This window comes from Sebastes umbrosus, chromosome 2, assembly GCF_015220745.1.
Source record: "Sebastes umbrosus isolate fSebUmb1 chromosome 2, fSebUmb1.pri, whole genome shotgun sequence".
NCBI lineage: Eukaryota > Metazoa > Chordata > Actinopteri > Perciformes > Sebastidae > Sebastes > Sebastes umbrosus.
Genome location: NC_051270.1, coordinates 25,266,712 through 25,291,401, shown reverse-complemented (window position 1 = coordinate 25,291,401; position 24,690 = coordinate 25,266,712). Strand labels below are relative to the sequence as shown.

The window sequence follows — 24,690 nt, the reverse complement described above, 5'->3', positions numbered from 1 at the left end:
TTACAGCCAGCCATTAATCCTCCACTTAAACAATTAATTTTTGTGTCCTGTTCAATAATAAAGGGAGAGCCAAGTTGCAGCAGTCCTCCCCTCTCTCAAGCCTCCGTTCTGGACAGGAGTACACACCACAAATAGCCCTCTGCCTTACTCATCCTGAGAGCCTTTCACAGTCACACCAGGCCACTGTGGGTTGAGTCCCAAAACATATCTGTCTATCATACCCCACATATCTACCAAAATAAAGTAATCACCACTCTAAGTTTGTTGTTGCAGGCAGTGGGTTTCCAGGCAGGTTTTGTTCCATCAGTAGCTCAGAGATCAAAAGTCAGTGCCAATCAGAGGGCCTGTGAGAAGCGTGACCTTATCCAAGAAGCCTCACTGTTCATTCAGCTGTTAGCAAAGCATGATGGGTGCCCGGGCAACACCGAGGCCAAAAAGAAAAGATAGGGTGCCCGTAGCACTCCAAAGATCAACTGGCAGTGTTCACTGGTCACGTTTTTACCACCCAGACATGAATGTGGATATTGGACAAGACAAACACCCAGATCACTTTTATTTATGTTATTTTTTTTACATTCAATGGCAGCATTTTTAAAAGGTGTCACTTTCTACAATGTCTGTGAACTGCAACGACAATATGGTTGAGGTTTGGTTAGGGCTGGGCAACTAAAACACCTGGTTAAAGTTAGAACAGATTGTGGTTACAGGTAGGGCTGTCCTGAATACCTTTTTTTGGGCTTCGAAGCTTCAGTCAGAAATATTCAACGGTATTCAAAGCTTCTCAGAACAGCGCTGCACTGCTGTTCTTCTGTCTGTCTGTCTCCATCTCCACCGTTTCAGTGCCCGCGACAGCGATATCCGTCTGAGAATAACTAATAATAATTAATATTGAATAGTTAATTAAGTTGTGTAATTGTTCCTTATTTCATGGGTTATTTGGGGATTTATACGTTATTACTACATACTTATGTATATAAAAAAAACACATTAAAAACGAAACATTCAAATACTGATTTGGAGGTCAAATACCATGGCAACGGTCAAATCTTCTAGGCATTTGGGTCAGCTCTAGTAACAGTTAATAAGAAGGAGAACATCCGTTGCACACATGTGGTGCATGAACTCCAGTCTTCTCCACCACGCCCTTACTTCAAACCTCACTACTAAGCTTGCTGCAGTAGTCACTGTTACCGGTGTTACACGGTGGTCTGGCATACACCCATTACATTACTTGCCCACAACCCCCACTGTCGCTTTGTTTTTTTTAAAAAGAAATAAAACCCATTCAGTTAATTTTTGCATATCAGCGCCGTGTTATCAATACATAGTTGGATGACAGACGCTACAATCTGAAAGTGAAAGCACAGAGTAGCAGGAGTCAGAAGCACCTATTTGATCGGATTTAAACCCAGTGCAATAAGAGAAGCATAACGTTAAGGAGGCAATCGCTGTGCGGAGGACGGAGTACTCACAGCCGGTGTGCGTGGCGCAACGGCGCCGGGTGGAAAACCTGCAGCCCCACAGCGAAAGCTCGACCGCAGAGGCCAGACACACAGCCATCTAACGTGAAAGATCAAAGTAAGCACTCTACATTGCATTGAGCGTCATCTTTTTTTGTAAAATATCCGGTGTAATGGGTAACACCGGTGTTATCACAAGTTTATTAACCTGTGGGAAAATGTCCTCACCGTGACATCTCTGCTCTACAATAAACGTGCAGTATGTCAGATTTGGCGGCATCTAGCAGTGAGGTTGCAGATTGCAACCAACTTAAACTTCTCCCATGTGCCAAGCTTGTAGGAGAACTACGGTGGCCGACGCGATAACGTGACGTGGCCCTATCTAGAGCCAGTGTTTGGTTTGTCCATTCTGAGTTACTGTAGTAACATGGCACACGGCTCAGTAAAGAGGACCCGCTCGTAGAACCCCCGGAGCTGCGTCCTAGATGACGTCAACCGATAACAGCGCGTTATCCCCATGTGGTACCCCCGTACGATGGTTGTGAATGGCCTGTCTGAATCCAGGACATGTAAGGTGCCTAGATTTGTTAGTTCTAGCAACAACTTTGCATTGAGAAATCCCCAGACATTCAGTAGGCGATTGTCTGGTATTGTGAGACTACCACAAAGGTAACAATCCCATGCACAGTATCTTAGTGCCTTTTGACAGTATGTCTTATTTAGTGAAGACAGAAATACGGTGTGTGCATGTGAAGATTCAAGACGTGTTTGTATCACACGTTCGAGTCGATGCTCAAATAAATCTGTCATGTATGTTATTTCCATACAGAGGTGTCCTTCTGATTCACTGACAAGTCAGACTGATTGTATCTAGTCAAACAAACTCTTTCTTTAATGCAGTGTTATCGTTGTCAGCATTTTACCAAACAGAAGAGCTTGGAGAGCATCTTTCTGCAAGTCAGTAAACATAAATCAGTATAAAAAAGGCAGATCCAGCTTCTTCTTTTCCTTCTTTAAGGTCTCTGTGTACAGTGTCTGGGGACCAGTGTTGCTTCAATGAGTTCACTGATTAAAAGGCATAGTGTATGTCTCTTTCTCTCTTTTGCTTCCTCTTCAAAAGTACTCACTACTGGAAGGCATAACATAGATATTCTCTCAAGATCTAGACTGCCTCTCTCTCTGTGCCTCTGTCTCCAATTATCTATTTCTGTCTTTTTCCACCAGCCCCCTATATCTGCCAGTAACATTTTCAGCCCACACTGTTGGTACAGTGGCAGGCTACTTTCTTGATGCATCCAGATTTCAAAATCTCTTCTCCGCCATCTCTGGCCGTCTGTTTTCCCTTTGCGCGTTACTACTTATCAATAATTGCGAGGCACAAAGTAAAACCCAGACAAGATGAAAACAGGGTCAAGCGAGAGGAGAGACAGAAGCCAGGCGAATGTAGAGAACAATTAGGATGCTTTCTTTAGTGTGGACACGCTGCTGAAACAGAGTTATGTAAGAGCACAGGCATGTCTAACCACACAATACACTAATATATACTAAATCTTTTAATGTGTTTTCTTTGCCAAAACTGGTTTATAATTGGGATGGAAATAATACAAATACATTATCTAGATAGGAACAGATAATACGCTCTCGTATTTAACATCTCCACATAACCGTGAACAGAAACTGACGAGCTGAAGTTAGGGACTGTCTCAAAAGTGCTTGCAGAACGGCCAAGAGAGCTCTTTTAGAGACGATTGTAAATAGCATTCTGTTTTTTTTCACAGACAAAATTTATTTCTATGTGGACATCCTCACATTGTATGCACAGCCTCCTTTTTTTAAATTATGCAATATGCCCTAATTCTATTAAAGAGTAACTTAACACCAGGCTGAAAAGCTGTGTTTTGCTGCCCCCTCTGATTGAATGTTTCAAGCCTGTTTTACCTCAGGTCACTAGCAGGATCACTGATGGGTGTGGTTGGGTGTGGTCAGAAGTAGAGCTGCAACGATTATTATTGATTAATCAATTAATCGATTATTGTCCAACTATTAATCTCCAACTAATTTGATAAGCAATTAATCGGTTTGAGTAATGTTTTACGAAAAAAAAAAAGTCTAAATTCTCTGATTCCAGTTTCTTAAATGTGAATATTTTCTGGTTTCTTTACTCCTCTAGAAGAGAATGAAGTCACTCTCCCTCTGTGTGTGTTGTAATCAGAGTTTCTCTGTGCTTGGTTGACGTAGCCGGGCAGGCCGTGCATGCATGTTCGGGGCTTGTGAGCGTGCCTCACTGGCTAGATGTAGGCGAACATTTTACTGTCATCAGATAGTCGCTTTCAATCCAGATATGCGTAAGTGTAGCTTTGCTGCTGGGGGCTGATGTTGCAATGGAACGAACAATTGACTTTCACTTATTGGCAATGTACGTTCTTTAGCATGTAGCTGTAGTGAGCATGGACATACAACACATTTGGTCGTTTAATTTGGAGAACTGACTTGTTGTGCGTTACAGCCCAGCTTACAGTTTAGAACATAAATGGCACTTGACACAACAGTGAAACAAAGCTAGAGTCACCTTACAGTTTGGTGATTTTATTTACAACTAACGGGCTGACAAAATCTACTGACGTGTTTCAACATGACGCCTTCCTTGGAGAAAAATAAATGTTTTTGTTGATTCTTTCATTTTGCGTTGTACACCATGAGGCAAATCGTTTTGACAGTATACTGAAACTACACTCAAACCCGTCTCCCTCTCCGTGACACATTGTGTCTCTTTTTGCCCCCCTGCTGTCTGACTTTTCTATTCCGCGATCATTTTGATGTGATCGTCTATCATATTCCTCTTTGGGTGTAAATATGTGTGCAGCTAAACTAGAACAGAGCAATACTTCCCCTTTCAAGGCGTTTCAGCATCTCGTCCCTTGAGTCTGTAAATGGAAGTGGCTTGCTTCCCAACATCGTGGCTCAGAGTTAAACTGAGGGAATATAAATACCTTTGTTTCAATTTTTATTAATTACTGTTCTGTCTCTCTCTTCTTTCTTACAGCTTGTCTCAAACCACTAATAAGATTCCAGCCCATTAGGTTTGAACTATAACATAATTAAATGTTTCCCTCTGAATCTGAATGCTACTAATATTAAGCAATTATCTCTGAATGTTCACGTGCCGGATTAATAATGAGTCTCTATTGCACCTTGCATTGAGGCCTACTTGACGCCTGACATTTACACCTGGGCTGCTCTGGAGAGATTACAACAACACTGCAGGAGGACCTCGACAAACCGTCCACAGAATACTACAACTCTACGAAATATATCTCTGCTTATGCTCTCACGATGCAGCCATTTCTCTCATTCATCACACATTTATCCTACAGGTACAATTGACTGTACTCTTCTAAAGAAATACATAGTAACATCCTGCAGATTTTAGATTATGTATTCTGTTCTTACTGCATGGACTTGGACAGCCTGATCAATTAGCTATTCAGAAGGTCTCGCCTCTACCTTCTAACCTGTTTATCCGCGGGCCTCTCACAGCTCACAGTGGGCAAGCAGCAGGATCAAATTTAAACAGGCTGTCGGTCTATCAAGGAGTCAAGACATGCCAGACAGCCAATTTACTCACATTCACACCTGCAGCAATTTAGAATCTCTCATTAGACTAACCTGCATCTCCTGCACCTCTGTTGCACCTGATTTGAGTGTTATCAGGCCATTAAGTAGGTGTTATCCGTCGCTATAAGCACCATAGATGTGGGTCATTAGGCACCTACTATGCCTGCTACGTTGTAAAAGTGAAAGCGAAACTTAAAGGCAACACGTTGTAACACGTTGTAAAACTGAAAAAAACATTACGTTTTGAACACAAACAAAAAGGTGTCTTTAGGTTAAGGCAACGAAGCAGTTAGTTATGTTTAGGTAAAAACATTATGTTTTGGCTAAAAATGACTAGGTTTCAAAAGTGAAACGCTTGTGAACACAAAGACAACTACACGTTGTTGATTTCACACAGGTTGCAAACCTACATTTGCTGTAAAATGAGAAAGTTTGCTCCGGCTGGTGGGCAGTACACTACAAGGTGATTCTGAAAACATTTGAGGTGAGAAATAGGCATTACAGTAACAGAATATCGATTCATATTTGATCAGCGCTGCCTAGTTTGACTGTTTGATTGGAGTTTGCGAGTGATTGACAGCTGCTCAGAGACGGCAGGCTCCAGCTCGGCTCTGATTGGTTGTTTTTCTCCAGTCTGTGAAATCTTGCAGATGCCATTACGAGCACCAGAGGACATAGAGGCACATGCTTTTTTTCAGATTAACTGTCTCATGCACTACTGTCAGGATATAGTGACCGTTTTATGAAAATAACTTTTTTTAATCACATTTGCTCCATTTCTACCCACTGCTGCTTTAAGGAAAACATGGTTCCAAAGCACGACAACTAACAACGTCAAACTAAGTACTGCTCTGGCATATTGATTACTTTTTATCACTTCACAGTTAAGTCAGGGGAGTAAGGGTGACGGAGGTGAAACTGCAGCTCATTTGTATTTTTTGAACCAACAGGTGCTAAGAGAATCATGATTTTACTCACCGGCAACAAACTTATCTGGCTGATCAAAAAATATTGTCAGGAATTGAAGTTTGAATGACATCTTCTTGTTTAGCTCAACCTTACAAGTGTTGTCTTTATGAACCTGCAGATATATATTTTTCATAGTCAGCCACTTTTATTTTTAACATAAATTATGAATGTTTTAGCAAACAAACACTTTATGCTTTCCTAAAATTCATCTTGAAATATATTAAACATATCCCTGCATTGTCTAGACTATCCTAATCTAATGCATTAAAGCTAGCGGCAGGGACTATACATCTTTTGGTTATTAATATAAGCTATTGCCCTGATTTGTTTTGACACAGCAGATCGTCCTTAAGCATAAAACACCATCTGTTTCAGTTGAGGGTTGAAGTGGTAAAACAGGCCAAAGCCTTAAAGAACTTCAGGCGTCTTTCACACAGTAAGTTACACTGTTAGAGCAGCTGTTTGACAGAGTTACACATTTACAGTTTAAAAATGGATCAAAACAGTCAGCTGGCTTCTTCTTGGCTCAGAGTTTTCCATGATTACTGTTTGTTTCTGTTTCATCATCATGTCAGTTTGATGGAAGATATTTACTTGACGAAATAAATGTATCTAATTTGAAGTGAATGTTTTACGAGAGTATGGCAATGTGAATATTCGTAAATCATAAAAATATCAACATCAGCACTTTATACTTTTTAATATTATGCATTTTAATTATTTACTGTATTACCTTGTTCATTGAGACATACTTTTTAACCTGCTGGGGATGAATACACTTATTTAATTGAATTAACTTAATGAGAAGATGTTTCCTGTTGTCATTATTATTATTATTATTGGCTGCTGTAATGCTGCAATTTCCCGCTGTGATTAATAACATACTCTATCAATTTCTCTGTCTATTTGTTGATATTATTATCCTTAGTAGCAGTATACTGTTGTCACTGATGTTATTTATTATCAAAGTTGCTTCAGCTGCATCTACAGAAAACTTTTACATATTTTCAACACATAAAATCCTGCAGCACAGCTGTTATATTTCACCTTTTCACCAATGCTTTCTGACTTGCACACCTCTCTCACACATTCCCTCTCATTTTCAGATGCTCACACTCCTTCTCTCTCTATCTGACACACGCACACACACACACACACACACACACACACACACACACCTGTCATGTAATCAGAAAATCTCTTCTAGTTGCAGATGGTGACTCATCTTTTTGTCCCTGGTGAAACCATATCTGGCAACGGAGGTCGTAAGACATTTTGGATGAGGGACGATGCAGGAGTGCCACCGTGCAGGGCACCGCTCACCACATGGGGAACTCCTCACTAAACAGCATGCTTTACAGCTGGGAAAAACAGAGATATTAGCCGACCATAAAGCCTGACAGATGCACATAAAAAACGAAATGCTTTATTCCCTTGCCAGCAACATTACATCATTATCAGCATGCTGCTCAGATGTGAGAAGATGAGAGTTTATAGAGTGATATCTAACACTTAACAGTGTGGTATAGTGTTCTTTAACTAAAGGTAACAGTGATTCCAGCCAGAACTGCACTGCTAATTTGCCACTTATTTTACAGTTGGAGAGTTTTTTGAACATTGCATGAAATAAATTGGTGAATTTACTACAAGTGTACAGGTTAAGCAATGCAGTTGATGGTCACACTGTGCAGAAAATGAATGCTTAACTTTACTCCATGTGGGTGTGGGTGTGGTGGACACAATACAAGTCCTATTGGTGTTTATTTAACATTGCATAATAAGACACAGGCTGCATCATGTCGACAGACATTCAGAGGCAAATCTCCTTCAGCATCAGATGTTAGGTGAGAGAATGAGAGTTTATAGAGGGATATCTAACACTTAACAGTGTGGTATAGTGTTCTTTAACTAAAGGTAACAGTGATTCTAGCCAGAACTACATTGCTGATTTGCCACTTATTTTACAGTTGGAGAGTTTTTTGAACATTACATGAAATAAATTGGTGAATTGGAGAGTTTTTTGAACATTGCATGCAATAAATTGGTGAATTTACTACAAGTGTACAGGTTAAACAATGCAGTTGATGGTCACACTGTGCAGAAAAAATGATGCTGAACTTACTCCATGTGGGTGTGGGTGTGGTGGACACAATACAAGTCCTATTGGTGTTTATTTAACATTGCATAATAAGACACAGGCTGCGTCATGTCGACAGACATTCAGAGGCAAATCTCCTTCAGCATCAGGTGTTAGTCAGTGACCTCGACTTCAGTTCAAAAGATGGGGAGTAAAAAATACTCTGGCAGAAGCATCCGAGGCTGTTTACTCCATCATTACTTCTCCTGATGGAGGGGTTCGTGTCATTACACACCGTCTGCTCTCTAATTCTCCTCTCCGACCACATCGGAGGACACACATCCGTGTTACATCTCAGTTACAGACGCGCATCTCGTATAGCTACACGTTGCTCATCAATACGACCGAGGATGGATGATGACCTTGTGCATTTTACGCTCAGGTCACCTCGTGCAAAAAACCGAGCGAATCGGGCAAACAACAAGTGCCCAAGTGTCTCTGATCTCTCTCTCTCTCTCAGACAGTCTCCACATTGCCACCTTGGGTGTGTATATATGCAACAGCCTCCTCTCTGCAACCATGCGAGGCTTTTTTAGTGAAAGGCAATAACAGAAACCATCACAGCAGTTAACCATGAGCTTTGTTGGAAATGACCCCCAGCATCATTACTTGACATCAACATGACACACTCAAGGGCATCTGGCAAACCAACGCGAGAGCTTTGAACTACACACACACACACACACAGAGAGAGAGAGAGAGTCTGGATTAAAACCACCGATGGTCGCTCAAAAAAAAATCTTTTTGCTCACCTTTGCTGTTATCTTCTTCTCTGTTGAGATGCATGACTTCTTCTTCTTCTTACCATGTACTCATTTAGGCTGTTCTTGTGGTGGCAAAAGCTGCGCTCTTTTTTTCCAGAGAGTTCTCTCAAGATCAACTCTTATTCCAATGATTGGATTTGTGTGGTCCTCCTCTTGGCTTATTGTCTTATTGTTCGGCTGGCTGGCACGCATGGACGCGCCTGCACTTGTGCGTCCTCTCCTCCTCTTGTTGTGCTGGATGGAGCAGGTAGTCTAGGTGATGCTCTCTCTCTCTCTCTCTCTCTCTCTCTTTGACTTTCTCCCTCTCTGTCTGTCTGTCTCTGTCTCCTTTTCCTCTCTCAGCCCAATGTGGCTCAGAGGGATGGATGGATGGTCGCAGCAGCAGAGGTTTCAGGGAGGAGACGGGCGGGGTGACGTGAAGTAAGTCTGTAGGAGGTCGTCTATACTCAGCTGATGGAGGAGAGGAATCCTCAGTCTTTATGAGCGTCTCATCAGAGGTTCCGGAGAGACACGTTCACTCCGAAACGACACATTAATGAACAGCTCATGATGACAATTCAACAAAAAATAAAATTGGATTTTTCATATGTGTAACTCTTATTTTCATATTGGCCATTATCGCTCATCTTTACAACAACAACAAAAAAAACGCCCATATGACCATGAAATACAGCTTTCAAACTGATTATCATCCAGATTATCACAGATTATCATCCAGTTTATCACAGATTATCATCCAGATTATCATCCAGATTTTCACTGATTATCATCCAGATTATAATCCATATTTTCACTGATTATCATCCAGATTATCATTTATTATCATCCAGATTATCATCCAGATTTTCACTGATTATCATCCAGATTATAATCCATATTTTCACTGATTATCATCCAGATTATCATCCGGATTTTCACTGATTATCATCCAGATTATCATCCAGATTTTCACTGATTATCGTCCAGATTATTTTCCAGATTATCATCCAGATTATCATTTATTAGAATTTTCACTGATTATCATCCAGATTTTCACTGATTAGTAATTTTTTCTTGGTGGGGCTGTGCCACATCCAATCAATTTCAGCAAACATCCTAGTATGATTTAATGCAAAAAAAAAAGTGAAGGTATCAAAAACACATTACTACTTTGCAGTTAAATAATTAACAGTTATTTTATTCCAACAGGAAGAGTAAATAATGCTTTTAAAAAACAAATAAACAATTACAAATAAATACAATTTTGAGGTTCTTCTACTTTACTTGAGTATTTCCATGTTCTGCTACTTTCTACTTCTACTACACTACATCTCAGAGGGAAATATTAGACTTTTTTACTCCACTACATTTATCTGACAACTTTAGTTACTTTACAGATTCAGATTATTAATGCAAAATATAATAACATTACAATCAAATTACACATATTACTGGGTGCATTCCATATTTAAAACACAAATATTGACAATTTGTATAATTTTTATTACTATTATTATTATTATTAGTAGTAGTAGTAGTAGTAGTAGTACACTGTAAAAAAAAGTGTAAAATAACGAAAATGTTCCGGCAGCAGGGGCGCCAGAAAATGTCTGTTAAAAAACGGAAAAATACTGTAAAAATAAAAACAGTAATTATCTTTATATAATTAGCCGTTATTACTGTAATTTTACAAGAAATATTTTACTTTTAACATATATTTATTGTTAGAATAGTCCTACACCGTAAATCTAAGACCATTTACATATGAAATCACAAATGAAACATGTAATTTTACGTTGCAAAAGCCCAAATTTACATTAACTCAGAAGTTTTGCAAAAAGAAATTGTATTCTTACAAGAAATATTTTTAGAATTCCATGAAATCCTTTTCTTCTAACATAAATTAATTGTTAAAATAGAGTCATAAACCTCTAAACAACTGAATAATTATCTTTAAAAATGATCAAGAAAAGCTTAAATACAGATAATTACGATTGTGATCACAAAAAATACTGTAAGACCATATACATACAAATCACAAATGAAACATGTAATTTTTTACAATTTTAAAATTTCTTGAAAAAAAACTGTAAAAAAAATGTTTGTTTTTTTTACAGTGTACTAATGTTTGTTTTTTTGTGTGACTCCCTAGCGCCCTCTATTGGCCGGCCAACACTGGGCTGCACCCTTTGATAATAGTGGTCATTATGACAGACATTATATTAATGTGTTCATTATAGGAGCTGCTCTGTGGCACGAAAAGAGCGCATGCAGGTGAAAGCAGAAGTATTGAGAAATGTGCTGGTAATGTGAGCAGAAATGTCATTTTTCCATACGATCAGTCGTCATCATCAATCACCCGTTTACCGGTGGAGTCAATAATCAATGATATCCACGCGTGCATCTCTGCGCATATAGAGATGCCCTTTTTACGCACAACCTTGCCGAAGTTGTAGTATACACGTTTTGTTCTCTCGCTCACGTGTTGAGCTCCTATCAAGCTTTTTTTCATTAGTGTCAGTGTCACGAGCAGCCTGTCTGTGTGCTGTCATTATGACCATCATGCCATTACAGCCAAAAGGCCCATATACAGTCGATAAGGCACATTTACTCACCATTCACGTTCAACCAGTCATGCGCCTCACGTGGCTCACTGGCGGTCTCTAGTGTTACACATCAATCAGTGGCACATCATTCCTCCACATCTATTATTGTATTGGTTAAGCAGATGTAATAAATAAATATAAACAGTGTTAGTGTTACACTTGAGGTTTAAAATAATTTAAATAGATGTAATGTAAACAGAGGTAATTGCACTTGTAAAATAGGTATGGTAGATGTAATGAATAAAATGTAAACAAAGGTAGTTGCACTTGAGGTGTATATTGCATCAACGATATTGCACAGACAAATGTTTTTTACAGTGTATTAATATTAATATTGCACAGATTTATTGTTTGTTCTGTGTCCGTATGGCCCAGGGAAAGAAACTGTTCGCAAGTCTTGAGGTGTGGGCTTTCATTGACCTGTAGCGCCTGCCAGAGGGCAGCAGGTCATTATGTTGTTATGTAACAAAACATGCTTAATATATGAATGATGATGCACATAATATATAACAGGAGATTTAGTGACAAAGAAGTATTTTCAAATACATCCTTACCATTTTTTTCACTTTTTAATTACGCTGTGGTAAATATACCTAATATATCAGTGGCACAAAAAGGACTTCTATAAAGCTGGATGTAAATTCTTCTCCATCTTCACTTATTATTTTGCATCTATCTACTCCATACAACATCTAGTGTAACTTCCACCTTCTATTCCTATTTCTTGGTTTCTGCATTAAAAGATTCTAGGGTGTTTTTACTTGTCCTAGACCCTCAGTTATGACAAGTAAAAACTCCCTAGAATACTATTATTGTATAACAATACTATAGATCACAATGAAATGAGGACATGAGTTAGCACTTCTGGTTCCCTCATCTGGAAGTCAATGGGTTTTTAGTTAGATGCCTGAAATAAAGTCTGTGGTTAACACAAGCTGAAGAGATTTTAACATTTTGTTCTACAACATAAAATACAACAGTAAATATCCCACTCGAGAATTTAGCTTTAGCTTTTTACTTCTGGCGATTGCATTCACGCTTCAAGAATCATAAAAGTGGTGTTCATTTGTGGATATTATCTTGCTGAACAAAACGTCTAAGTATCATGAACGTGTGTCTGCCTCAGAGTTTATATTCTGCAGTAATCCAAAACCAGTGGAAAAATCCCATTGGCTTTTTGTGGAGGGAACCCAGGGCAAAGTTAACTTCCTGGTTGGCCTACAAAAATACATAATCCCTGAAGCAATCTATTATTAGACTCTAAGAATAGAGGGTGTCACATGTGGTACCAGCCAATTCTCATTCCCAGGGCGTCAAATACCAACGCTATGACACAACCGTTGGCGTTTTCCATTAACTATAAACCCATCCGCGTCAAGATTTAACACTCAAAGAAAGTGCGCCAGGAGTGTGTTGACGTAACTTTAAGAGCGAAAAGAAGAGGAGGTGGATGGATCCAACAAACACAGGGTGTTCATCCAGGAGACCGCTGTTTGTGTCCCGTGCGCCACGTTACAATCAGCTGTTCGTTCATGTCCCGTGTCCACAACGTCCAGTGTCATTTTCACTGTACAAACAGTAGTTTTAAGCCCAACCATGTTGTTTTTCCTAAGCCTAACTATAGTGGTTTTATTGCGTGAACGTAAGCAGCTGTTTACTCCACAACATTAAGTATGTGTTTACTGCGACCGAATAGAGTGACACCGAGGGGTCTGACAAAGCGTCGGTATATGACGAGTTGGGATGAGAATGCATTGGTGGTACAGATTGTAAACTTCTTTGAGGCAAATTTGTGATTTTGGGCAACATAAATTAAACTGATGTAACTTGACTTGATTTATCTCATGTCTTATATTATCTTCCCTAAATTGGATTGTAAATTACTTGTTAAATAAGATTTGGAATATGACACAAAGCTTAAATCTTATTCATATTGGAGCAACCTTCTTCTAGCTACACATGCAGTTAAAAACAACTGTCGGAAGTGTTATATAAGGCATTATCATCCATGCACTTTTTTATTAAGAAAAGCTCATAGAAACATGCTTTGTGTGTCTCTATCTCTGAGTAAACTGACTGACAAAAAGATTGTTTCAGGGAGAGATGTTGGGTTATTGTACTTTATAGCTCAGTACCAGTTCAGTGCTCTGCTATTTTGAGTCTTTGTTCCACATCTCAGATTTCTGTCTGTCGCTTCTCTTGTGATATCACCTCTGACATCTTGTGTGATTTTTGTGCATCTGTGTAAAGTCTTCAGGTATAGCCTCGCTGGTTCTGCTTCATGGCAGGTGTGGTGTGGGATCTCTTTAATCTATTGCATACACAACGCATTAATTCCTGAAAAATGATGCTCTCCCTGTGTCTCAGACATAAGACACGAACAGCTTTTCCTCTTCCAGGCTTCTCGTTGCATCAGCTCTCTTCCTCACCCTCACTTTTTTCCCTCACATTATCTTTGTGATGAATATTTATTAGCCTGTCACAGTGTCTTCTCCGAGCTCATAACAACGCATTCATTAACGCAACTCGAGCCATGCTTTGATCCTCCAGGGATTTTTTAAGCGACGTTGCGTAATTTCTTCACAAAGATTTGCTCAGTGTGTGGGATGTTGTTTTATTTCAAGCTATAAAAGAGAGGTTCATGAGCACTCACAGATTCCAGGTAATTTTAAAGCCATTATATTGCAGCCAACTCTGTTATTGTTATAAGCATCAAAGCAACCCAGCTGAGCGAGTGCACGGCAGCCTTGGGAATAATGTGCTCTATTGTTACAGCACATAGGCCTCAGATATGCACAAGTCAAAGTTTGAACTAGACAACAAACAGGTGGGCCATCAAATATGAGAGCATAACTGTGTGATTTTATATATCAATGTTAAGATTAGATACACAATATTCTCGGCCGTTTCCATCTTCAGACCCGATCAAGACATTTAAAGTGTCCAAACGATTTAGTTTTTTCCAGAGTGTCATTACATCTTCCTCCAGGATCTTCTGCATGTGATTAAACTCTGACAAATGATCAGCATTTCATTTCATAGCATAGCATTTCTTCCTTATTCTTTTATTAACATTAATATCTGCAGTACAGTTTTGTGCCACATGAGGGTGCCTGAATGATCGTATTGTTCTGATAATTGCAGTCTACTTACAACATTGAATCTAATTAGGGCTGTCAATTGATTAAAATATTGAATCACATGATTGTTCATGATTAATCACAAATTAATCACATATCATATTTTTATCTGTTAAAATGTACCCTAAAGAGAGATTTCTCAGGTATTTAATACTCTTATCAACATCGGAGTGGTCAAATATGCTTGCTTTATGCAAATGTATGTGTATATTTATTATTTAAAATCAATCAACAACAAAAAACAATGACAAATATTGTCCAGAAACCCTCACAGGTACTGCATTTAGCAAAGAAAATATGCTCAAATTATAACATGGCAAACTGCAGCCCAACAGGCAACAACAGCTGTCAGTGTGTCAGTGTGCAGACTTGACTATGACTCTCCGTAAACTGCATGTGATTATCATAAAGTGGCCATGTCTGTAAAGGGGAGACTCGTGGGTACCCATACAACCCATTTTCATTCACATATCTTGAGGTCAGAGGTCAAGGGACCCCTCTGAAAATGGTCATGGCAGTTTTTCCTCGCCAAAATTTAGCTTAAGTTTGGAGCGTTATTTAGCTTACTTTGCGACAAGCTAGTATGACATGGTTGGTATAAATGGATTTATTAGGTTTTATAGTCTCATATGATGTCAGTATCTTCAAACTAAACTGAGCCCGCTACGATCTTCGAAAGATTGATAGCGTTAATGTGTGGTAACGAATTTGTGGTAACGCGTTATTATCGCGTTAACTTTGACAGCCCTATCTAATATGAAAGTACCTTCTGTTTGTTTTGCTGATGAGAGGAAAAACACGAGAGCCTGTTAAATCCACCTGAATGCATTTATTTGGTCTCATTTATAAAGTATTTAACATGTGTAAATGTTTTCAATAACGAGTGCATAAAACAAAGTTGTGATTTATCAAACGTATATCTCTTCAAAATGGCTGGTTTACCAATTCAAGATGATATATAAGGTGATGCGGAAATGGTAAAATGGTCAGAAATATTCATTTATGGACAAATTCGCTCTTCTCACGATTAACAGATAAGGCCTAGTGTGAATTGGATCGCGATGGTTTGTCATTTTTGGGGTCCCCGGAAATAAACACTGAGGGAAACACTGATCTAGTTGCCTGTGACATCTCCTCCTTTCTCCTCCTCGGTAATTTTAGGATTGCAAGCTGTTTCTTATGTCATGTTTTTTCATAGAAATCTGACAATAAAGTGCAATCCAATGTCTCCAAAAGAGAAAGGATCTATTTCTGTTGCTTCTCCTGATGGATGATGAAGACAAGATTTGTCAGTTGACACATTGTACAGGGAACTTGCGGTGATAAAATATACGAGCATGATTTTCAATTAAACACAATCAGCACAACAATAGAAGACAGATTTCCATTCTTCTATTGATGAAGAATGTGAATTAGCTAAATGATAATTCTGGTTCAGGGAAATGCAACCCTTTCAGTGAAGTGTTTAGTGCTTTGTACTGTGTTGCTGTGAGTCATTGACAGCTATTTAACAAGTCTTTTTGGAGTCTGTCATGTTTCACAAAACAAAATGCGTATGTATGTATGATATATGCGATATGTGATCTGAAATTGACGCTGATGTCCACTGTTCCACTGTAGAGCTGTGCTTTACAATACTAATTACCTAAAGTATGGTAGTATATATATCTTACCAACGTTTAAAATCTCCTCTCTAACATTAAGTGTTCATTAAATCCAGGTCACCAAAATGGTTTGTGTTTGGGGGGAAAACTGTGGGAAAGAAAAATCATGCAAATGCAGAGGTTTTTAAACCATCGAGCGGAAACTGTCAGACGAGATTGTTCTCTGATGAAAAGAAAACCAACGTTTAAAAGCTCGGGGAGCTGGTTCAACATCACAGCTGCACAAAGACCAGCTTCAGCGAGGGTGTGATAAGAGGCTTAGAGAGTACAGACAGGTCACTGCTGCCAATCAAGCTGCAGTTTCACTGGGTTAGTGAACGGTCATCATGGATATTAATGTACGCTGTGCACATCACTTGTTTATTCAGAGTTGCTAAACGAAACATGCCACTGACTCGTCTATAGAACAACGGTATAATGATAATATCATTCAATGAGATGATATCTTGTATGTAGTATGTGGTCTTTCTCTAAATATTTGTTCCTTCTTACACAATGTCCTTGGGCTCGACAAAATTTGTTTTTCAGGATCATAATTAAGTTTTCAAGACAAAAAGTATAATTTTTTTTCCCCCAAAATATTTTATGTTTTAAAAGATGACTTGAAGCTTTCAATTATTACATAAAATAAAAGAAGAGTGGCAGAATAACCAGCTCGTTCTCATACCCGGGGCGTCAAATACTGACGTTTTGATACAGCCGTCGGCGTTCGATACTGCCGCACAAGGCACCCTTTCGCGGCGGTAGGAGACACACCAGTCTTTCCATTAACTACAATTTAAACCGATTCACCATAACAGTAAACGCTGAGAGAAAGAGCTGTGGTGATGTAGTTTAAAGAGCAAAAGAGACACACAGAGGGGAAGGGTGGAAGGTGGATGAGTGCTACAAACACAGGGTTTTTATCTGGGAGACTGTTATTCATGTCCCATGCGTTAAGTTTCACTTTTACTTTACAATCAACTGTTCGTTCGTATCCCTGTTCACAATATCATGTCACATTATCACTGTAAACAGTCAGTTATTTTAAGCCCAATCATGTTGATTTTTGTGGTTTTGCTGCCTAATCCTAAACAAGTGTTTTTGCTTAATTCACAACATTAAGAACGTTGTTTACATGCGACCAAAAAGTGATGCCGAGGGGTCTGACAAAGTGTCTAAATTAAATTAAAAAAAACATAAATAGTAATTTTATGATCTGGACATCAAGTCGAGAATGTTAAAATATATAGAGGAGGAATATTAATTTGAATATGTTAGCTTTTTCATTGCAGAAAGGTTAAAACTACAAAAAAAATAGAATTGCAGTCAGTGTTATTAGTGATACACAGTCCACCATCTGACAACATAGTGAGAACATTATGTGCATGTCTATAAACAGAGGTTTGCTTTAAAAAATGTAAAGTTATTATAGTTTCCATGTTCTTATCATTGAATTATGATGTTGTTTATTACTGTCCAGTGTCAAATCCTGTTGTCACTACTGCATTATGTTTGTTCAATCATCTATTCAGTAAGGGTTTTATCTGGGAGATGGAGCAATGAAGAAGTGATATTTGGAGTCATTATAAAGGACTCAATATATTAAAATAAAGCTGATATTGGACTTATACTATTACTATATTAATGAACATATTTAGCTCTTATTGCACCTCAGGGGGATCTCTCCGTGAACTGCCTCTACAAACATTCAACCTAATGTGTTATATTCAGAGAATTTGATTCTTCTTGCAAGTTTGGGCGAAGTCAGAAACTGTTTCTGATGTGGGCAAATTAAAAGAAAATGTATTTAATCAGTAATCTGAGAACACATTCATTCTTGCAGTAATGATGGCTGGTGGTTCAGAGGCATGAGATCAGAGGTGTAGGGTAACAACAAACACAATAGAACAGTAAACAGGGTAAAATCACATGACGTGTGTGTTGTATAAAACACTGTATACTGTAGCTGTATTGTCAATAACTCCAACACTAGACATTTCTTTCATTAGTTTTATTATTGATGTTCGATGGCTTTCATACTAATATCTAGTAGGAAGTCCCGCTGGCCTGTAGACGTTGGGATCTCCTCCGTTGCGCCCATGCTCATTTGCCCTCTGATCAGCAGCAGAGTCCTCTGCACCATGACCCGTTCTCTCCTGTATCCATTCTCTGCCGTTACTGAAATGACAAAATAGACAAAGCATATCAGCAGGAGCAGATGACAAAACAAGTAGGTTTCAAAACCTTCTTACAAAGTGCTGTAAAAGACCCAAGACCAAAGACAGTGTTAAAGGATAATGAACTAAGATGTCTGGACCCAATAATGATCAGCAAATGTAGGCTATCTATACATCAGGGAGGTTTTGAGATGGAGCCTTGGTACGCCTGCAGATTGATTGATCAGGTGATATTATTGTGACCAAATGATACATAGATCTGATTGCAATCTGCATAGAAATGACAGCAGATAATGCCTTTGAATTATGTGAGCTGGTAGCATATACTGTAAATGGAAAATAAGAAAGGGCCGGAAAATGATCCCTGAGGTACTCCACATTTACCAATAGTAAAACAAACAAAGAGATAAGAATGCTCTTCGATCCATCTGCAGCTTTATTAACAAGAGTAAGAAAGAAGAAGGAACAAATTAATATGCAACATCCAACAATGTAAAAGCAGATAATGCTCCTCACCTGATGACCTCAGCGGCCCATCTGCCCCCTGCTCCTCTCTGGGCAGCATCAGCGTTTCCTCTGGCATGAAAGTATTTGTCTGAGTCTTTCCAGTTGGCGTCCCTCATATCATTGTATGCTCGCCCCATATCACGAGCTCCTGATCAGGAAAGCAGACAGTTTAATAAAGTAAATGAGAGAATTCAGAAAAAAACACATGTAATTGTCATTTAGAAATCCTGGATATGTGGCATGTATAATTATACACATTGTTCTTGTGGAGACGTTGAAAAGGTTTCTAACCGTTAAAGGCTTCACCGGGGAAGTTGTACCACTGGGCGTTGGTTTCCACAATTAGAATCACAACAATTCCTGCCAGAAGCAACTTCATGGTTATGGATGCCTAAAAGGAAAACAACAACAACAACAACAACAACAACAAAATTACTTATATTTCAACAATAAAAAAAACACAATTTTATATGTACTTTTATATTGTTCAGGTCTTTCAGACTTACTTTACAGTTCCTGCAGAGTTTAGAGTAAGTCTTGATAGATTGTAGAGTATCTCTTCAGTGAGGACTCTACTGATCTGACTCTGACTTATATTCTGCTCGCTGGGTTGTTGGATTCATCAATGATGGAAATTCCCGTCCATTTGAGGGTCGGTTAGAGATCAGAAATGTCAGACAAACACATTGAGGATATTCCCTCGTTGTGCAACTGAACATATCAACAAAGGCAGGGACAACATCAAGCTTTATATAAACAAAAAGGTGGAAGAGATTTTTACTGCATGTCATGAAAAGTTATAAAATCAATATGCCACAATAGCTCTTATTATATTTGTCTTATATTCTGTTTTATTTTCCCTTTATGTTGTCTTTGTTAATAAAGAACACTTGTGAGTTTTCAAGAAAATTGCTAAAAATATATAATCAGTGTTGTTGCTGTTGTTGCCATTACTGCAGTATTTGCTTTAGCTGCTGTTGTGTATGCATGATTTCTATTAAACAACTCTCCAGCAGTAATATCTCTGGAGTACTACAAACTACACAGACTTTGTTATTGTCAAAGGAGCTCCAGAGTATTTTTTGTAAGTGTAAATAAGTGTTTTAGCACATAATTACAGACAATAATATCATGATAAGATGGGATTTCTTTTTGCTGTGTACTGATGATTTGTGCTGTGCTGTACCTCCGCAGCAGTAGATGGCAGCAGTAAGCTGGTGCTGATGGACCTGAATACACTCACAGGTCCTGGAAAGAAGAGCTGGTTCAGCTGCAGCCAAAAGGAGGAGAATAATACAATATACAGAAAAACTAGGGCTGTCAATCAATTAAAATAGTTAATCACGATTAATTGCAAATAATCACACATTTTTTTTATCTGTTCAAAATGTACCTTAAAGGGAGATTTGTAAAGTATTTAATACTGTTATCAACATGGGAGTGGGCAAATATGCTGCTTTATGCAAATGTATGTATATATTTATTATTTTAAATCATTTACCAACACAAAACAATGACAAATATTGTCCAGAAACCCTCACAGGTACTGCATTTAGCATAAAAAATATATGCTCAAATAATAACATGGCAAACTGCAGCCCACCAGGCAACAACAGCTGTCAGTGTGTCAGTGTGCTGACTTGACTATGACTTGCCCCAAACTGCATGTGATTATCATAAAGTGGGCATGTCTGTAAAGGGGAGACTCGTGGGTACCCATAGAACCCATTTTCATTCACATATCTTGAGGTCAGAGGTCAAGGGACCCCTTTGAAAATGGCCATGACAGTTTTTCCTTGCCAAAATTTAGCTTAAGTTTGGAATATTATTTAGCCTCCTTCTCGAAATGCTAGCTTTAAAACTGCACAACCTACAAATTGCAAGTTGCGTTAATGCGTTAAAGAAATTAGTGGCATTAAAAGGAACTTTGACAGCACTAAGAAAAACAAAATCAATCAACAGTAACACCTTAGAAACTTTAGAAACTAGACACATTTTTGCTGTGATGTTGTTCATATAATAATATAATAATGTTAGCATGGACCAATAGCTCAGTTGGTAGAGTGGCCACCCATTTAACAAGTCTGAGTCCTAACCGCGGCGGCCCAGGTTCAAATCTGACCTGTGGCCATTCCAGCATGTCACCCCCTTGTGTGACTTTCTAGACTATCCACTGTCTTATCAATAAAGGCTTGAAAATGCCAAAAATAAACACTTTATGTTTAAATATGGAGATAATTCATTGGTGTGTGAATTCATCAATATAAAATATGTTTTGTTATACAGCAGCTGTATTTTCAGGAGCTCTCAAGAAGGCTTAAAACAAATTATTATTTATGGATATTGTGCTTGTTACATATCATGAGCTCCTCCTCAAAAAGTGATTGCCATTTTGTTTAATCATCATTTATACTCAAAAAAACATGAACCACTGTCAAGAAAACAATATATTTACTGGGTATTGATAACTAGAGTCAGGAAAACTCATGGCAACCTCATGGGTTCAGATGTTCCTGAACTCAGGAAAATCTTGATAATTACAAATCCACATTTTTTTTTTTATTATTTTAATCGAATGTTGTATTCAGTATTTCCTGAGAGATGATTTGTTATCGCCAACGCTGCTGAAATGTAAACAAAGCTGTTACAAAATAGAGGGAAGTTTATTGAAACAAAAAGCAAGAACACGGCATGTTATCAGAGCCTGTTTGCTTAAGCTGTTCTTACTGTATAGAGGATCATTTGCTCTGTGGAAAACCCGCTCTTTGGCCACAACACAAACTTCTCTGGAGCCTTATCTTAGTTGTGACACAATATTGGCCTTTTTCTCAAACAGGAGATGTCAGACTGTAATTTAGTCCTTAGGCTTTAGCAGCCGTGAACAAAAAAATAAATAAATTAACCTTGACATATACTTTATATGAAAACGTCAGACAAAAGTGTTATGATAGTTAAGGTTTCTTGCATTGGCTGTTAATGGATTTTAGTTATAAATGATGATCAAATGAAACGGCAATCACTTTTTGATGAGGAGCTTATGATGTGTAACAAGCTTGATATCCATAAATAATAAATTGTTTGCATTAAGCCCTCTTGAGAGCTCCTGAAAATAGATTTTCTGTATAATAACACAAATTATTAAATATGTTGAAATTAAGGCCCTGTGTCTGATTCTGTTCTGTGTAAGAAATAATGTAAATATACAATCCCAAAACATCATATCTCTCAGTGCTAACATTACTATATAACCATCTGAACAACATCACGGCAAAAATCTGTACTGCTGATTGATTTTGTTTTTCTATATATTGTATTATTCTCCTCCTTTTGGCTGCAGCTGAACCAGCTCTTCTTTCCAGGACCTGTGAGTGTATTCAGGTCCATCAGCACCAGCTTACTGCTGCCATCTACTGCTGCGGAGGTACAGCACAGCACAAATCATCAGTACACAGCAAAAAGAAATCCCATCTTATCATGATATTATTGACTGTAATTATGTGCTAAAACACTTATTTTCATAAAACAAATGTACAATATAATTTATGTCAACATATCCTTTCTTACCTTTACTATTTTAATAAAAGGTTTAAAAGTGTGACAGGATAATGAAGCTCTCGCACAAGGCTAATGAAAAGTGACAAATTAACCAACGCCATGTATTGAGAAGGTGAGCCCAAAGAGAAACATTAATCTGGACATGATGTGTGAAAATCTGAAGTCTGACAAAAAACAAAAAAAATAAACAGCTCCTTTGACAATAACAAAGTCTGTTTAGTTTGTAGTACTCCAGAGATATTACTGCTGGAGAGTTGTTTAATAGAAATCATGCATACACAACAGCAGCTAAAGCAAATACTGCAGTAATGGCAACAACAGCAACAACACTGATTATATATTTTTTTAGCTATTTTCTTGAAAACTCACAAGTGTTCTTTATTAATAAAGACAACATAAAGGGAAAATAAATCAAAATATAAGACAAATATAATAAGAGCTATTGTGGCATATTGATTTTATAATTTTTCATGACATGCAGCAAAAATCTCTTCCACCGTTTTGTTTATATAAAGCTTGATGTTGTCCCTGCCTTTGTTGATATGTGCAGTTGCACAACGAGGGAATATCCTCAATGTGTTTGTCTGACATTTCTGATCTCTAACCGACCCTCAAATGGACGGGAATTTCCATCATTGATGAATCCAACAACCCAGCGAGCAGAATATAAGTCAGAGTCAGATCAGTAGAGTCCTCACTGAAGAGATACTCTACAATCTATCAAGACTTACTCTAAACTCTGCAGGAACTGTAAAGTAAGACTGAAAGACCTGAACAATATAAAAGTACATATAAAATTGTGTTTTTTTATTGTTGAACTATAAGTAATTTTGTTGCTGTTGTTGTTTTCCTTTTAGGCATCCATAACCATGAAGTTGCTTCTGGCAGGAATTGTTGTGATTCTAATTGTGGAAACCAACGCCCAGTGGTACAACTTCCCCGGTGAAGCCTTTAACGGTTAGAAACCTTTTCAACGTCTCCACAAGAACAATGTGTATAAATATACATGCCACATATCCAGGATTTCTAAATGACAATTACATGTGTTTTTTTCCAAATTCTCTCATTTATTTTATTAAACTGTCTGCTTTCCTGATCAGGAGCTCGTGATATGTGGCGAGCATATGGAGATATGAGGGACGCCAACTGGAAAGACTCAGACAAATACTTTCATGCCAGAGGAAACGCTGATGCTGCCCAGAGAGGAGCAGGGGGCAGATGGGCCGCTGAGGTCATCAGGTGAGGAGCATTGGATGTTGCATATTAGTTTTTTCCTTCTTCTTTCTTACTCTTGTTAATAAAGCTGCAGATGGATCTAAGAGCATTCTTATCTCTTTGTTTGTTTTACTATTGGTAATTGTGGAGTACCTCAGGGATCATTTTCCGGCCCTTTCTTATTTTCCATTTACAGTATATGCTACCAGCTCACATAATTCAAAGGCATTATCTGCTGTCATTTCTATGCAGATTGCAATCAGATCTATGTATCATTTGGTCACAATAATATCACCTGATCAATCAATCTGCAGGCGTACCAAGGCTCCATCTCAAAACCTCCCTGATGTATAGATAGCCTACATTTGCTGATCGTTATTGGGTCCAGACATCTTAGTTCATTATCCTTTAACACTGTCTTTGGTCTTGGGTCTTTTACAGCACTTTGTAAGAAGGTTTTGAAACCTACTTGTTTTGTCATCTGCTCCTGCTGATATTCTTTGTCAATTTTGTCATTTTAGTAACGGCAGAGAGTGGATACAGGAGAGAACGGGTCATGGTGCAGAGGACTCTGCTGCTGATCAGAGGGCAAATGAGCATGGGCGCAACGGAGGAGATCCCAACGTCTACAGGCCAGCGGGACTTCCTGCTCAATATTAGTATGAAAGCCATCGAACATCAATAATAAAACTAATGAAAGAAATGTCTAGTGTTGGAGTTATTGACAATACAGCTACAGTATACAGTGTTTTATACAACACACACGTCATGTGATTTTACCCTGTTTACTGTTCTATTGTGTTTGTTGTTACCATACACCTCTGATCTCATGCCTCTGAACCACCAGCCATCATTACTGCAAGAATGAATGTGTTCTCAGATTACTGATTAAATATTTTTTTTTTAATTTGCCCACATCA

At 38.3% G+C, this 24,690-nt stretch overlaps 3 protein-coding genes across 4 annotated transcripts in view; 1 reads left to right on the top strand and 2 right to left on the bottom strand.

Annotated features, from left to right (window-relative positions):
* syt7b (synaptotagmin VIIb) overlaps positions 1-9,349 on the bottom strand; it is a 123,289-nt gene extending 113,940 nt beyond the window's left edge. The window contains exon 1 of one of the 2 annotated variants that reach the window (XM_037748470.1): positions 8,934-9,349. In XM_037748470.1, coding sequence (XP_037604398.1) covers positions 8,934-8,967 — 34 coding nt within the window. In that variant the 5' untranslated portion in view covers positions 8,968-9,349. The remainder of the gene's footprint in view (positions 1-8,933) is intronic. The other variant, XM_037748477.1, reaches the window with a different exon arrangement.
* An 8,963-nt stretch (positions 9,350-18,312) lies between these two features.
* Positions 18,313-19,659, bottom strand: LOC119500783 (amyloid protein A-like). The gene is made up of 4 exons (XM_037790700.1): positions 19,507-19,659; positions 19,292-19,391; positions 19,010-19,148; positions 18,313-18,494 (listed from the first exon to the last, which is right to left on the bottom strand). The coding sequence occupies exons 2-4, from the start codon at positions 19,377-19,379 to the stop codon at positions 18,356-18,358; spliced, it is 366 nt and encodes a 121-aa protein (XP_037646628.1). The 5' UTR covers positions 19,380-19,391; positions 19,507-19,659; the 3' UTR covers positions 18,313-18,355.
* A 3,506-nt stretch (positions 19,660-23,165) lies between these two features.
* On the top strand, positions 23,166-24,468 carry LOC119500611 (amyloid protein A-like). Its single transcript, XM_037790435.1, has 4 exons — positions 23,166-23,310; positions 23,413-23,512; positions 23,656-23,794; positions 24,292-24,468. The coding sequence occupies exons 2-4, from the start codon at positions 23,425-23,427 to the stop codon at positions 24,428-24,430; spliced, it is 366 nt and encodes a 121-aa protein (XP_037646363.1). The 5' UTR covers positions 23,166-23,310; positions 23,413-23,424; the 3' UTR covers positions 24,431-24,468.
* The last annotated feature ends 222 nt before the right edge of the window (positions 24,469-24,690 follow it).

What these genes read in the sequence shown, in the direction of transcription:
- LOC119500783 (XM_037790700.1), bottom strand. Translation starts at nt 19,379, where the DNA reads ATGAAGTTGCTTCTGGCAGGAATTGTTGTGATTCTAATTGTGGAAACC. An exon ending in CCCCGGTGAAGCCTTTAACG is followed by an intron (nt 19,149 to 19,291) that starts GTTAGAAACCTT and finishes TTTCCTGATCAG; the next exon opens with GAGCTCGTGATATGGGGCGA. An exon ending in TGGGCCGCTGAGGTCATCAG is followed by an intron (nt 18,495 to 19,009) that starts GTGAGGAGCATT and finishes TTGTCATTTCAG; the next exon opens with TAACGGCAGAGAATGGATAC.
- LOC119500611 (XM_037790435.1), top strand. Translation starts at nt 23,425, where the DNA reads ATGAAGTTGCTTCTGGCAGGAATTGTTGTGATTCTAATTGTGGAAACC. An exon ending in CCCCGGTGAAGCCTTTAACG is followed by an intron (nt 23,513 to 23,655) that starts GTTAGAAACCTT and finishes TTTCCTGATCAG; the next exon opens with GAGCTCGTGATATGTGGCGA. An exon ending in TGGGCCGCTGAGGTCATCAG is followed by an intron (nt 23,795 to 24,291) that starts GTGAGGAGCATT and finishes TTGTCATTTTAG; the next exon opens with TAACGGCAGAGAGTGGATAC.